The sequence below is a fragment of the Mobula birostris genome, chromosome 2, assembly GCF_030028105.1.
Source record: "Mobula birostris isolate sMobBir1 chromosome 2, sMobBir1.hap1, whole genome shotgun sequence".
Taxonomy (NCBI): Eukaryota; Metazoa; Chordata; class Chondrichthyes; order Myliobatiformes; family Myliobatidae; genus Mobula; species Mobula birostris.
Window position 1 is genome coordinate 133,876,451 of NC_092371.1, and position 14,895 is coordinate 133,891,345.

The 14,895-nt window shown below is 41.5% G+C and overlaps 1 protein-coding gene across 1 annotated transcript in view; it reads right to left on the reverse strand.

Moving 5' to 3' along the window:
- The window catches only part of LOC140210901 (dynein axonemal heavy chain 8-like), a 1,093,299-nt gene that overhangs the window by 693,045 nt on the left and 385,359 nt on the right, over positions 1-14,895 (reverse strand). Inside the window, exon 31 of the mRNA XM_072280167.1 lies at positions 2,627-2,731. Coding sequence (XP_072136268.1) covers positions 2,627-2,731 — 105 coding nt within the window. The remainder of the gene's footprint in view (positions 1-2,626; positions 2,732-14,895) is intronic.

A 14,895-nucleotide genomic window follows, 5' to 3' on the forward strand; every position in this document is an offset into this window, starting at 1 on the left:
AAAGGAAAATTACAGGCTCCATATTGCACTGAGTAGTTTAGAAGTTGTTTTGTAATTTGCCCACAGAAAGTCACTAGGTTTCACCACCGCTATCTTGGAGTACAATGAACACCTTTGGTCACCCTGTTACAGGAAATTTGTGGTTAAATTAGCAAGAGTGCAGAAAAAATTTAGAAAGATATTACCACGTCTAGAGGAACTGAGTTATAGGGAGACAGTGGCCAAGTTAGGTCTTTATTTCTTGAAATCTCAGGAGAAAAGGTGACCTTACAGAGGTTTATAAAGGGGCATAAATAAGGTGGATAGCATTAGTCTTTCCCCCAGACTAGGGAGTTAAAATCTAAGTGGCCTAAGGATTAAAGGGGAAAGATTTTAAGACAATCTGAGGGAAAATTTGGTATGGGAGACACAGTAGCATACAGTGCCAACTGTAAGATCAGAGTTCAGTTCCAGCTGCTGTCCGTAAGGAGTCTGTAGGTTCAACCCATAACCATGTAGATTCTCCCCATGACCGCGTAGGTCTCCTTGGCACATTCCAAAAGACACACTGGTTAGGGTTAGTAAATTGTGGGCATGCTACGTTGGCGTTGGAAGCATGTTGACTCTGTGGGCTGCTCCAGCACATTCCTGGACTGTGTTGGTCATTGATGTAAACATCACATTTTACTGTATGTTTCAATGTACATTCAACAAATAAAGCTAAACTTTAATGGATGGGGAGTATATGAAACAATCTGAAAGAGGAAGTGGTTGACACCAGTACAATAGTATCATATAAGAACATAGAGGGGCAGTGCTCAGAGGTCTGTGGGCCAAATACAGGAAAGTGGGATTGGCTGGCTGAGCACCATGGATGGCAATGACTCAAAGGGCCTACATCTGTGCTGTATTACTCTATACCTCTGAGTCTAGTTGAACTACAACACACAGTTGATGTTTGAAGGACAACCTCCAAATTATTGTCACCTCATAGGCAGAAGAATTATAAAAGGATAGGCATTGTACATGTCTGCAAGACTAAAGTCCTCTCCCAAACAACACATACTGTATAATACTAATCCCTAAGCGACAAAGTTGCATAGTGAGACCTTATTAAATGTGAACCATTCCTCAAATCTCAGATGTCACCTCTGATGGCATGCAACAATTACGGTATTTGTTAACAACTTCAATATATCAGCACACCCTCAAATTAAGTAATAGTGCCATACAACATGTAAGCAGGCCCTTTGGCCCAACTTGTTCATAGTGACTGTGTTGCCCAGCGAGCTAGTCCGATCTGCCCACATTTGGTCCACAGCCCACTAAATCTCTCCTATCCATGTACAGTGTTTATCTAGATGACTAGAAGTGATAGATTCATAGAACTGTACAGTGCAGAATGGGCTCTTAGGCCCAATTCATCCATGTCAGCTATGATGCTTGTCTACATTAATCCCCTTTGTCTATATTAGGCCTGTATCACTCTACTCCTTCCCTATTTATGTACCCTTCTATATGACTTTTTAACATTGTAATTGTATCCAGCTCTACCATTTCCTCTAGCAGTTTGTTCCATACAACCACCACCTTATGTGTGGAAAAGTTGTCCATCAGATGTTATTTTCCTCTTCTCTCACCTTAAACATAAGGGCTCAATTTTTCAGTTCCCACACCCTAGGAAAATAGACTCTGATCATCTACCCTTCCCCTCACAATTTTGTAAGACCCTTTAAATTCATCCTTCAGCCTTTTTACAAGCCCTCCATTCTAGCCAACATCATTGTGAATATGGTTTGCAGTCTTTACACTCACTAATGAGTGACTAGGAATGTACACAATATTCCCAAGTACAGCCTGACAAGTGTTTTGAACAGCTATAACTCTGAAGTCAAGCATGCCCAATGCCTTCTTCACTACTCTATCCTCTTGTGTTGCCAGTTTTATGGACTTGTGTTCCAAAGTCTATCTGTACATCAATACTCCTCAGATCCCTGCCATTTACTATATGTCCTATTGGTATTTGAAATCCTAACATCCATTGGTTCACACCTGTTTGTATTAAATTCCATCTGCCAACTCTATATCCAACATTCTAACTGATTTATATTCTTTTGTATCATTTCACACCACTAACTCAGTACTTTTCAGTTCCAGTGATGCAGGCAGTTGGGACTAGCTCAGCTAGAGAATTTAGTTGTCATGTTAGTTAACTCTGTGACTATTTCTGTATATGACAAACAGCAATGGTCTCTGAAACTATTCCTGTAGTACACCACTGGTTGCAGACTTCCAGTCAGTAAAATATATTTTGACAACTACACACTGTCTCCAAGCTCTTTTGGACTGGTTTGTCAACAGATTTTGGATCCCCTATGCCTTAAAATGGATCAGTGTACTATGCAGGACTTTATCAAAAACATTGCAAAAGTTTATGTAAACCATTGATCTTATCAGTGTGCCCGAGCTTATGGAAGCAGAGTGGGATTGTCATCCATGATTCCAAGGAACTGCCTAAAAGGAGGTAGACACATGAGAGGAGCAGAACTTAAGCCCCAATATCATCATTTAACTTCTCTTTTAAAGTGCTTCCAAACTTTCATTGATTCTTTGATTTGTCATTATATAATTAGAATACAATACTCACAGCTTTAACTTGCATTTTGTTAAAAAAATACCGAAGTGTGTCAGCTCCTTCTGCTTCTTCCTTTGAAATTTCCACATCAAACTTGTTCAGGATACTATATGCTTCCTATGAGATAAGGAAGCAATAAATAAAATCTAACAGTCTTGTCTATGTGACAAGCTATATCTATATTAAGCCACAAAACAAATTGAAAATACTTATTATATAACTGAAAAAGGTTGTAGCAACTACAAAACTAATTCCATAATTGGAATATCACAACTGGCAGAAATAAAGCAATTGCTAGTCAGAAAAAGACAAATGATAAAGATCCCTCAGGATCTCCTTCTTTGATTTTAAGTGCATAATGTAATAATGATAGAGCTATAAGTTTACCAATGCAGCCATCTTTCATCAGTTCATCCACAATATGAAATATAGGAATGATATTATGTTTATTTTAAGACTAATTACTTAGACTAATTTTAATATTAGTCTAACTGCTGTGGTATTAGCTGTTATGGGCTACTTGGTTGATGCAAACTTTTGTCCATTAACCTGATATAAAAGACATGACCAACAAGTCAAGCTGAGCTGATGGGGACTTAAAAAAAAAGAGCTAAATTTTGACTGTGTTGAGTATTTCCAACATTTTATGTACTGATGGTTTGGTTTCCAGCACTTTTTCTTATGGTTTTGGTTCACTCTTTTCTCTGTCCATTAGCACAACCTGAGCTGCTGTACATATCCTATAGTCCCACTTTTCACAACTTTTACATTGTTTCTGTTTATACTCAGTGTCCTCATTTCATGGAGTTTATCAAGGGTCATGCTCCCTCTCCTTAACAGCCATAGTTAACCACTTTTACAGGATATTCTTAAGGCAATCATGGTCTTGGACTATAAATTAATCCTGGTCTTGGACTATAAGAGATATTCCCTTTGCCCTATCCTTTTCTTCCCCCTCCCTCCCTGAAACTTGATACCAACTTAGTTTCTTAACTTCCCAGGCAGCAATTAAAGCCTGAATTGCAATGAAAGAGCGGGTCAGACTATGACAAGGAAATGGTTGAAACTTGGTTTGGGAGATGAATGAAGATTTCATTATCACGTCATAGAAACATGGAAGCTTGTGGCACAGGAGACCATTCAGCCAATCATATCCATTTATATTAGCTACCACCACTCTCCATCTCCCAAATAATTGTCTTATAAATCATAGTTCTTTGTTCATTTAGGTAATTTTAAATCTTATAGGTTTTCTTGCTTTCATCACCCATTCAGGCAGTGAGTTCCAGGTGTCTACTACATTTGGGTGAACAATTAACTCTGGCAATAACCTTTTAAATCTCCACTGTACTCTCTTCAGTGCTACCACATCCTTCCAATAGAGTGGTAAAAAGAAATCTGTGCTATGCTCTAGCTGTGTCTTCACTTTTTGTTTTAAAAATACAGGTTGCAAGATGATCATCTTATTCTTATATTCAATGCCTGGGTAGATAAAAGCAAATGTCTGATGTGCTTTCTTAACTATCCTGTACCCCTGGTTAAATTTGTAGATATGCACTCCATAATAATTATTTTCCTCAGTTTTATTTTTAAAAGGTTTCCCTTGCTTTGCTTGTATTCCCTAAAAGTATTATCTTGCACTTCTCTAGAGCAAATTTTATGCATATTTAACTAGTCTATTGGTATTTTCCTGCAGCTTCAAGTTCTCTTTACATCAAGCATATTATCAATATTGGAATCATCAGCAAGCTTCTTAATTATGTCTCTTAGATTTAAACCCAAGCTAATAATATACACAGTATTACAAAAAACAAGTGGCCTATTAACAAGTCCTGCAACATCCCACTGAACAAAGTCCAACAGTGCAACACACGTAATGCCGGATGAACTCAGCAGGTCAGGCAGAATCAATGGAAATAAATAAACAATGTTTTAGGCTGTAATAGAAGGGGGAAAACGCCAGAATCAGAAGTTGAGTGAGGGGAGGGAAGGAGACCAGCTGGAAGGTGAAATGTGAAGCCAAATGGTGGAAGCTCTAGATGTCAGGGATCATGAAGTGTGTGAAGTTCCCATTACCAAGGAAAAGGTTCTTGGGAAACTGAAAGGTCTGAAGGTAGATAAGCCACCTGGACCAGATGGTGTATACCCCAGGGTTCTGAAAGAGGTGGCTCAAGAAATTGTGGAGGCATTAGTATGATCTTTCAAGAATCACTAGATTCTGGAATGGTTTCAGAAGACTAGAAAATTGTAAATGTCACTCCACTCTTCAAGGGGGAGAGGCAGAAGAAAGACCAGACAGTTAATCTGACCTCACTGGTTGCAAAGATATTGGAGTTGATTATTAAGGATGAGCTCTCAGGGTACTTGGATGTACACATTAAAGTAGGCCATAGTCAGCATGGTTTCCTCAAGGGAAAATCCTGCTTGACAAATCTGTTGGAATTCTTTGATGAAATAACAATCAGGATAGACAAAGGAGAATCTGTGCACGTTGTGTACTTGGATTTTCAGAAGGCCTTTGACAAGATGCCACACATGAGGCTGCTTAACAAGCTGCTAGCCCATGGTACTACAGGAAAGATTTTTGAATGGAAAAAGCAGTAGCTGATTGGCAGGAGGCAAACAATGGGAATAAAGGGGGGCTTTTATGGTTAGCTGCTGGTAATTAGTGGTGTTCCACAGGGGTCTGTGTTGGGACTGATTCTTTTTATATTATATGTCAATGATTTAGATGATGGAATTGATGGCTTTATTGCAAAACTTGCAGATGATATGAAGATGTGTGGAGGGGCAGGTAGGTTTGAGGAAGTAGAGAGGCTACAGAAGGACTTAGATTAGGAAAATGGACAAAGAAATGGTTGGGAATTGTATGTTCATGCACTTTGGTAGAAGAAATGAAAGGGTTAACTATGTTCTAATTGGAGAGAAAATACAAAAAACTGAAACAGACTTAGGAGTCTTTGTGCAGGATTTCATGAAGGTTAATTTGCAGGTAGAGTCTGTGGTGAGGAAGGTAAATGCAATGTTAGTATTCATTTCAAGAGGACTAGAATATATAAGCAATGATGTAATGTTGAGACTTTATAAAGCACTGGTGAGGCATCAGTTGGAGTATTGTGAGCAGTTTTGGACTTCTTACCTTAGAAAGGATGTGCTGAAACTGGAGAGGGTTCAAAAGAGGTTCACAAAATGATTTCAGGATTGAATGGCTGGTCACATGAAGAGTGTTTGATGGCTCTGGGCCTGTATTCAGTAGAATTCAGAAGAATGAGGGGTGACCTCATCGAAGTCTATCAAATGGTGAAAGGCCTTGATAGAGTGCATGTGGAGAGGATGTTTCCTATGATAAGATAGTCTAAGACCAGAGAACACACCCTCAGAATAGAGGGACATCCTTTTAAAACAGAGATAAGGAGGAATTTCTTTAGCCAGAGAGTGCTGAATCTGTGGAATTCTTTGTCACAGGCAGCTGTGGAGGCCAAGTCTTTATGTATATTAAGGCAGAGATTGATAGATTCTTGTTTGGTCAAGGCATGAAGGGATATGGGGAGAAGGCAAGAGATTGGGGCTGAGAGGGAAAATTGGATCAGCTGTGATGAAATGGCAGAGCAGACTCGATAGGACAAATAGCCTAATTTGCTCCTATATTGTATAGTCTTGTGGCCTAAGTCAAGTGGGTGGGAAAGGTAAAGGGTTGGAGAGGAAACTGATAGAAGAGAGTGGACAATAGGAGAAAAGGAAGGAGGGAAGGACCTGGGGGAAGTGATAGGCAGGTGAGAAGAGATAAAATGCCAGAGTGGGGAATAAAAGAGGGGAGGAGGGAAAATACACTTTTAGCAGAAGGAGAAATTGATATTCATGCCATTGGGTTGAAGCCTACCCAGACAGAATACAAGGTGTTGCTCCTCCACCCTGTTTGTTTGGTATCATCAAATGCCCTGGTCATGTTCGCTGACCAGTCAAGCACATGATTAGGGGTATTGCCTTTAGACACACTATACAGGGAGAGCACAAGTTCAGCAGCTTGTGGAATGAAGCGGTGATAGAAATTCACCAACCTAAAAACTCTTGTAGATTTTTTAGTGCAGGGTGGTAGGAAATTCATAATAGTGACTACTTTTGGTGGAAGGGGGTTTTGCATCTTCTGTGGAAATGCGAAACTCAATGGGTGACAATCCAAACTGACATTTAGCAGAGTTAATTATCAACTTGTCTTGGCTTAAGCACTCGAAAAGTGTGCGGAGATGAGATACATGTTCAGATTTGGATGCACTGATGACAAGTTTGTCATCCAGGTAAACAAAAAGAGGGGTGGGAGGTAAAGATAAGTTTAGTAGTAGGATCTCTTTGGAGATGGTGTAAGTTGCGGAGGATGATATGTTGGATGTGGCGGCTCAGAGCAGTAAGGACAAGAGAAACTCTATCATTGTTAAAGGTGGCGGGAAGATGGGGAGAGCATGGATGTTCGGGTGAGGGCAGCATCAATAGTGGAGGAAGGGAAACCCCTTTTTTTTTTTTTTGAAGGAAGGCATCTGATGCCCTGGAAAGGAAAGCTGCATTCTGGGAACAGATGCTGTGGAAGTGAAGGAATTAAGAAAAGGGAATAGCATTTTACCTCCAATCTCTAAAGATCTGTTAATCATTACTCATTGTTTTTCCCCACTTGGCCAATTTTCACTTCAGTGTTCAGTTCAAATGATTGGGATTTGAGGGAGTTTTATTTTCCTGATCAATCTATTACATAGCATTTTGTCTAATGCCTTGTTAGCATCAATGTAGCCTTTGAAATATGTCACCTCATCAATCTTCAAAAAAGTTCAATTATGGTTCAATGCTACCTTTCTTTAATAAATCCATGCTAACAGTCCTTGATTAACTATACCTTATTAAGTGTTGATTCAAGTAACTTGGACATCACAATTGTTAGAATAAAGGTGTCATAGTTATTTACTCAGTCTGTCCCATTCTTTTCTTTAAATAATAACATCACATTGTACCAGGAATCTGCTAGATCAATGTCCAGAGCCAAGGAAGAAAGTTGTGGTATTTTTGTGCCTTTGTTATTCTATTTTACTGCAGTTCCCTTTTAAGAACACTGCATGGTTTTCCTAAAGTGGCGCAGTATACAGTTCTGAGCATTCCTAATTCTCACTGTAGCAATAAAGAAAGCAGCCATCTTTGCATCTGAGCAATGAATCTACATAACAATTTGCAAATAGAAGGAATAAAAATGTCAGATTTCACAACAGTAATTAAAGTAACTGGTTAGCCTCCTCAAAGTCATTTTCCTACCTTCTCCCCGTAACCATTGACATCCTTACTAATCAAGAACCTAGCAACTTTCACTTTAAATATACACGATGACTTGGATTTCACAGCTGTCCATGACACTGAATTCCACAGATTCACCACCCTCTGGCTAAAGAAATTCTTCCTCATCCCTGTTCCAAAGCAATGAGCTAGTATTCTGAGCTGTGCCCTCTGGTGCTAGACTTCCCCATTGAAGGAAACATCCTTTCCATGTCCACTCTATGTAGCCCTTTCAATTGGCAATCAGTTTCAATGAGATCCCACCTCATTGTTCAAATAATTTTAAAAAGTGAAAATAATTAATGTGAATATTTCATATTGCAAGAAAAAGGGGTATTACTTTAAAACATGCAAATATGTTTAGTTGAAAATTCTGAGAATCTGTGCACAAGGTATTCTTTTATAACATTGAGCACTGAATCTGCCATTGCCGTCCAATCTTCAGCACGTGATTGATTGCTCATGCCTGCCAGAATGCCTGGTGAGGGGCAGTACACGCTGGAGTCATTCACCATAAAGTGACTGTTGCACAAACATTACATCATTTATGTTTCATTTGTGTTCCCTTTTCAGGGGTACTACAAAATTTGAGGCACCGTTGAGATTGTGTGTGCAGGTGGACCATCTCCTTTCCAGATTGAAAAGCTGCTCCCAGCCTTTTCTTAATCGTCTAGAGCGACAGAGTGAGGCAGTTCATTAAGGTACAGTAAGTGAAGCTGAGAGCTGATGGAGCAGTGCATGCACTTGAGGCACAGTGAATGCTAAAGGCTATAGAGCCCAGTCAACAGCAGGTAATCTTACAGCCACCACAATTTAACTCGCACCACTGTCAAAGGGAAAAGAAAATAGATGTGCTTAGGAATCTCCGAGAAGAAATAAATGAGAAAGTGTGTGAATTACCCAAAGACAAGCTGGTAGAACTCAGTAGCTTCCTTCAGCTCTCAGGAGAGGACATAGTTAAGAAAACATGTTTGTCTCTTGCATCCCTAATAAGTGACCATCTGGAAAGAGGAGCTGGGAAATCTGGAGGACAGTGGCTTGTCTGAACTTCTGCAGGTTAGAGACAAGTTAAATGAGTTAGTGGCTGCTACAACTGCTGTGGCCGATGAAACAGAGGAAGAAAACAGGGAAATTGCAGTAACCTGCAGGTCAATACAAAGATCAGCTCCTAACAGGATGAACCTGAATGATCTGCAGTCATTAGTTCAGAGGGAAATTGTCCCATCAGAATGGTGCAAGGACTTCAAAGTATCTGGTCAGATTGGTGAGCCCAGTCAGCAAAACAAGTTGTTATCTTCTAGCCTTGTTCGCCAGATAGAAAACACCTGAAAAAGAGGCTATCCAGAGGACGATAGCAGTGATCAGAGCAATTATGCCTGGGCTCCAATTGAGCAGTTATCTTGAGGGCAAATCAGACTTGAACTTATCTACCCTTAGACAGATCCTTTGCTCACATTATCAGGAAAAAGGAGCAACTAAACTGTATAAGCAGCTGACGGCAGAATGTTAACGCAGTACAGAGATGCCATGAAGTTTCTTAATGTGTGTTCTGGATCTGAAGCAGAAGGTACTGTTTGCCTCACAGGAAGCGGAGCTTGATCTGAAATATGATCCAGTCTTAGAGCAGAGTAGGTTTTAACAAACTGTACTCACTGGTTTACAAAGTGATTGTATTCAAAATGACCTCCAGCCATACCTTTTAGATCCCAAAACCTCAGATGAGGTACTGCTAGAGAAGCTGAACATTGTGTGTGCAAATGAAGCGGAGAAAAAGAACAAACGGAAGCCAGCTGGGTCAGCCCGCACTGCTATTGCTATCTCTGCACAGTTAGAGGAACATCCTGTTCAGTATAATTGTCAGAAAGAAAGGCCTCATATAGACCTAGTGTCCCAGTTGAAGACACTTAGTGAAGACATTGTATAGGTCGAGCAACTTCAACAGCCTACCTATGCATCAATGTTTTTCAGTTTCAAATAAAAAATAGGAGGTGAGAGCAACTCCTTCTCAGCTACAGGACTTGGCACATAGTTATCAGCAACCGCCAGAGTGGGGTACAAAATGGGCTGAGCAGTCCAGGAGGTACAACATTGTCAGGTCTGAACAAAAGCACCACTGAAAAAAGCAAAAACAGTAAATTGAACCGGTCCTGCCTCAATCATATCCAGATCTACAATAACATTTTGCCCCCCATTTCAGCAGTATGCAAAGTATGCATTGCTGTCTGAAGCTCAGCAGCCATGTCAAGTAGCTCCACAGAATTATTCATTATTACACAGCAGCATGGAGTTGCACAACAGTATCCAGTCCCAATATGTCCGTATCCTGGCCTGCCTCAGCAGCTTTGTTCACCACGAACTAGAAAGTGTTTCCACTGTCAGCAGAGAGGGTGTGAGGAACATTGCACCCACTGTTAGAACTGTGGTAGCAGCAAGCACCACTTAGTGGGATGTAAAGCTCGAGGAGTAAGACAGTCATCCACCGGTGTTTTAGTTGCCTTGTGCCAAGTCAATCAACATTCATCTGTAACTTCACTGATAAGCAGACAGTGCCTTGTAGAATGCTACTTACAGGGACGTCAAAGTGAAGTGATATGTGACACAGGTTCATAGGTGTGCATCACAGACGAGCAGTGGAAAACTAGGCGCTTAACTGGAATTAAACTGTGAGATGTTTCGGAGGCAGTAGAATCACCCGAGGCATTACATCTTGTTGCAGAATGGGTTGAGATAACTTTCAAATTAGCTGTGCCTGGTGCAAAAGAATTGATCATACCGGTTCTGGATCTGAAAGGCAGGCCTCTACCTCATCCAATCATTGGATTCAATGTGATTTAACAGATTATAAAGGAGAGTGACGGAAGAAGGCTTAAAGACAGGAAGGGAAGATTTTTGTATGAAACAGTAAGAGCTGCATTCCCTAGCCTTAAGAGAAGCAGAAGCAAAATCAAGGCCTTTATCAATCTGATTAGCATTGAGAATCCCTGTGAGTATTGAGTAAAGATAACAAAGGAGAAAGTTATCATACCAGAACAAACAACAATGCAAGTTTAATGCTATGGAGTTTTCATTTGAGAGAAGACAAAATAATGCTCTTTGAACCATAAGTGAACCCACGGTGGGCAGAAGGCATAGAGCTATGTGAATCATTCCTAGCACTTCAGAGAGGTGCACGTCCATACATTGTTATTGATAAGGATAAGGGTGAACTCAGTTCCGATTTATGGGATCCCCCAGTCGATATGAGCCACCTAGATAACAAAATAGCAGCAGATCGTGAAGCAGATGCTTTAAGAATATCCTCCTTTTCAAAATCAGACATTGACATTACATGTATCAAAGGTTTGCAGCTGAGTATCTCTCTCTCAAAGATGAACTGGTTGCCTGCTCTTATATTTCAGTTCCAAAACCTCTCTCCAACAAGACGAAGGATTACATGGATGGCCTAAATGTCCATGGGTGGATTGCGAAATCTAATTCGCCCTATCGTGTGTGTCAGAAAGAAAGATGGAAGCCTTTCATCTCTGTATTGATTATAGGGACCTGAACAGGAAAACTACTCTGGACCGCCAGTCCATTCTATGAGTACAAGCCATTATGGACAGCTTGGTTCTTGTTACTGTACTTGTCCAGGGGAAAGCATACCATGATGAAGGAAAGCAGGCCACTAACAGTCTTCATAACTCCCTGGGGCTTGTATAAGTGAGTCTGAATTCCCTTTGGATTCATGAATGCACCCAGAGCCTACCAACATTTCATGGGGGAGTGCCTTAAAGGATTAAGAGACAAAATCTGTGTATCATACCTGGATGACATGCTAGTGTTCACTAAGACCTTCAATGAGCATGTTGATGCTGTGAGAAGAGTGCTGTAGTGAATGCAGGCACATGGAGTGAAACTTAAACCCAGCAAGTGTGAGTTCTTCAAGGCTGAGGTTCGCTGCCTACGGAAAATTGTGTTGGCAGAGGGAAATCAGATGGATCCTGCAGACGCAGTGGCAGTAACAATGCTGAAAGAAAACAGGCTAGCCACAGTGGGAGAACTGAGAAAGATTCTGGGTCTATTAAACTACAATCAGCAGTACATTAAAGATTTCTCTCAAATCATGACCCCCCTTCACAGATCTGTTAAAAAGCAGAGATGACAATAACCAAAATCAGCTCAGTACAGAAAGCATTAGAAAGACAAAGAAGAGGAACTGTGCGCTCTCTTGCAAATCGATCACTTGGACAGAGACACATCAAGAAACTTGAGAAGCTGATTGACTGCTGGTACAGCCACCTGTGCTAGGATTCCTAGACTCTACACAACCACTCACTCTCCACATTGATGCCTCCAATCGGGGGCTTCAAGCAGCCTTGTATCAAAAGCAATATGGCAAATGTGGTTCACGGATATTGACAGATACTGAAAAAAAAACTACCACCTACACAGTGGGGAATTGGAATTCCTTACTTGAAGTGGGCATTTACTGAAAAATTTAGGGATTACCTGTACTATCCCTGACATTCACAGTTTACAGTGACAACAACCCCATCACAATTGTTCAGTCTTCAGCAAAGTTGAATGTATCCAGATATACAACCAACACACATCAAAGTTGCTGGTGAACGCAGCAGGCCAGGCAGCATCTGTAGGAAGAGGTGCAGTCGACGTTTCAGGCCGAGACCATTCGTCAGGACTAACTGAAGGAAGAGTGAGTAAGGGATTTGAAAGTTGGAGGGGGAGGGGGAGGGATGGAGCCAAGAGCTGGACAGGTGATTGGTAAAAGGGGATACGAGAGGATCATGGGGCAGGAGGTCCAGGAAGAAAGACAAGGGGGGGACCCAGAGGATGGGCAAGGGGTATATTCAGAGGGACAGAGGGAGAAAAAGGAGAGAGAGAAAGAATGTGTGCATAAAAATAAGTAACAGATGGGGTACGAGGGGGAGGTGGGGCCTAGCAGAAGTTAGAGAAGTCGATGTTCATGCCATCAGGTTGGAGGCTACCCAGACGGAATATAAGGTGTTGTTCCTCCAACCTGAGTGTGGCTTCATCTTTACAGTAGAGGCAGCCGTGGATAGACATGTCAGAATGGGAATAGGATGTGGAATTAATATACGGCCTCCTCTACTGTAAAGATGAAGCCACACTCAGGTTGGAGGAACAACACCTTATATTCTGTCTGGGTAGCCTCCAACCTGATGGCATGAACATCGACTTCTCTAACTTCCGCTAGGCCCCACCTCCCCCTCGTACCCCATCTGTTACTTATTTTTATGCACACATTCTTTCTCTCACTCTCCTTTTTCTCCATCTGTCCCTCTGAATATACCTCTTGCCCATCCTCTGGGTCCTCCCCACCTCCCCCCCCGTCTTTCTTCCCGGGCCTCCTGTCCCATGATCCTCTCGTATCCCCTTTTGCCAATCACCTGTCCAGCTCTTGGCTCCATCCCTCCCCCTCCTGTCTTCTCCTATTATTTTGGATCTCCCCCTCCCCCTCCAACTTTCAAATCCCTTACTCACTCTTCCTTCAGTTAGTCCTGACGGCCTGAAACGTCGACTGCACCTCTTCCTAGAGATGCTGCCTGGCCTGCTGCGTTCACCAGCAACTTTGATGTGTGTTGCTTGAATTTCCAGCATCTGCAGAATTCCTGTTGTTTGCATCCAGATATAGATGGGTTGCTGAACTGTCCGATTTCTAATTCATTATCTGTTATCGCCGAGGAAAAGAAAATGCTGATACTGACTTTGTCCCAAATGCCGGTAAACACGGAAACGATTATGAGTGAGCGCATGGAAGAAATCTCGTCCGATTCAGTGGGAGCCACAGTCCAGGCCACTGAAGTGCAGCAAACCGCAGACATACCCTGGTCCAAAGCAGTATCTGTACCGTTAGATGCAGTAAACATTGACTTGGTGAACATGTCAGTTCCACCACTGTCCTGGAGAGAGACCCGGCAAGCACAGCAAATGGTAATTGGCTTTGTACTTTCAGGTTCGAAGCATACTTTTCAACACATACAGACATTAAGTAAGCGAGCCAGGTGCTTTCTGTGAGGGTGGGATAAATTAGTATTGGAGGAGGGTGGCATCCTTCTTCGGTAAACTATCCAACAGACACAACTGGTGCTACCTGAGAAGTTCAAGTGTACAGTCTTGAAAGAGCTACATGACAAAATGGGCACCAAGACATTGATCGCACATCAGCTCATGTTAGAGAGAGATTTTTTTGGCCTCACATGCAGAGTAACATTGAGCACCATGTGCTAAGAGTCTGTACCTGTCTCAAGCAAAAAAAGCTGTTGGGAAACCCGGTCACCTCTCAAGAGCATTGAGACATTGTAGCCATTTGAATTTGTGTCAGTTGAAATCCTTCAGCTAGACAAGTGCAAGAGTGGATACAAGTACATTCTGGTGATTATTGGCCATTTTACATGATTTGCACAGGCATACACCACACCTCAAAGTCAGGAAAAACTGTCGCTGACCATCTTTTTAATGACTTTGCCCTGAAGTATAAAGTATAAATCTGGGTTCCCATCACGAATATACCATGACCAAGGGGCTGAACTTGAGAACCAACTCTTCACACAACTGAGAAAACACAGTGGCGTACAGAATCAAGAGCTACACCATACCACCCCCAGGGGAAAGGACAAGTTGAGAATTTCAACTGGACCCTTCTACAAATGTTGAAAACTCTAACAGAAAGACAAAAAGAAAATTGGAAAAAGTCATTGAATAAAATGGTCTATGCTTACAACTGTAAAGGTTGGAAGTAACAAGATTCTCTCCGTTCTACCTTCTCTTCGGTAGATCACCGAGGTTGCCCATAGATACACTCTTTGGCCTGAACACTGACAGAAGTCCTGCAACCCACAGTGAATACTTGGAAAGATTCAAGAAGTCCATTAGATTACTAAGAATAATATGCAGAAGGTCTCAGGGAGAAATAGAGAAATTATGACAGCAGAGTGAGATTTACAGAATTA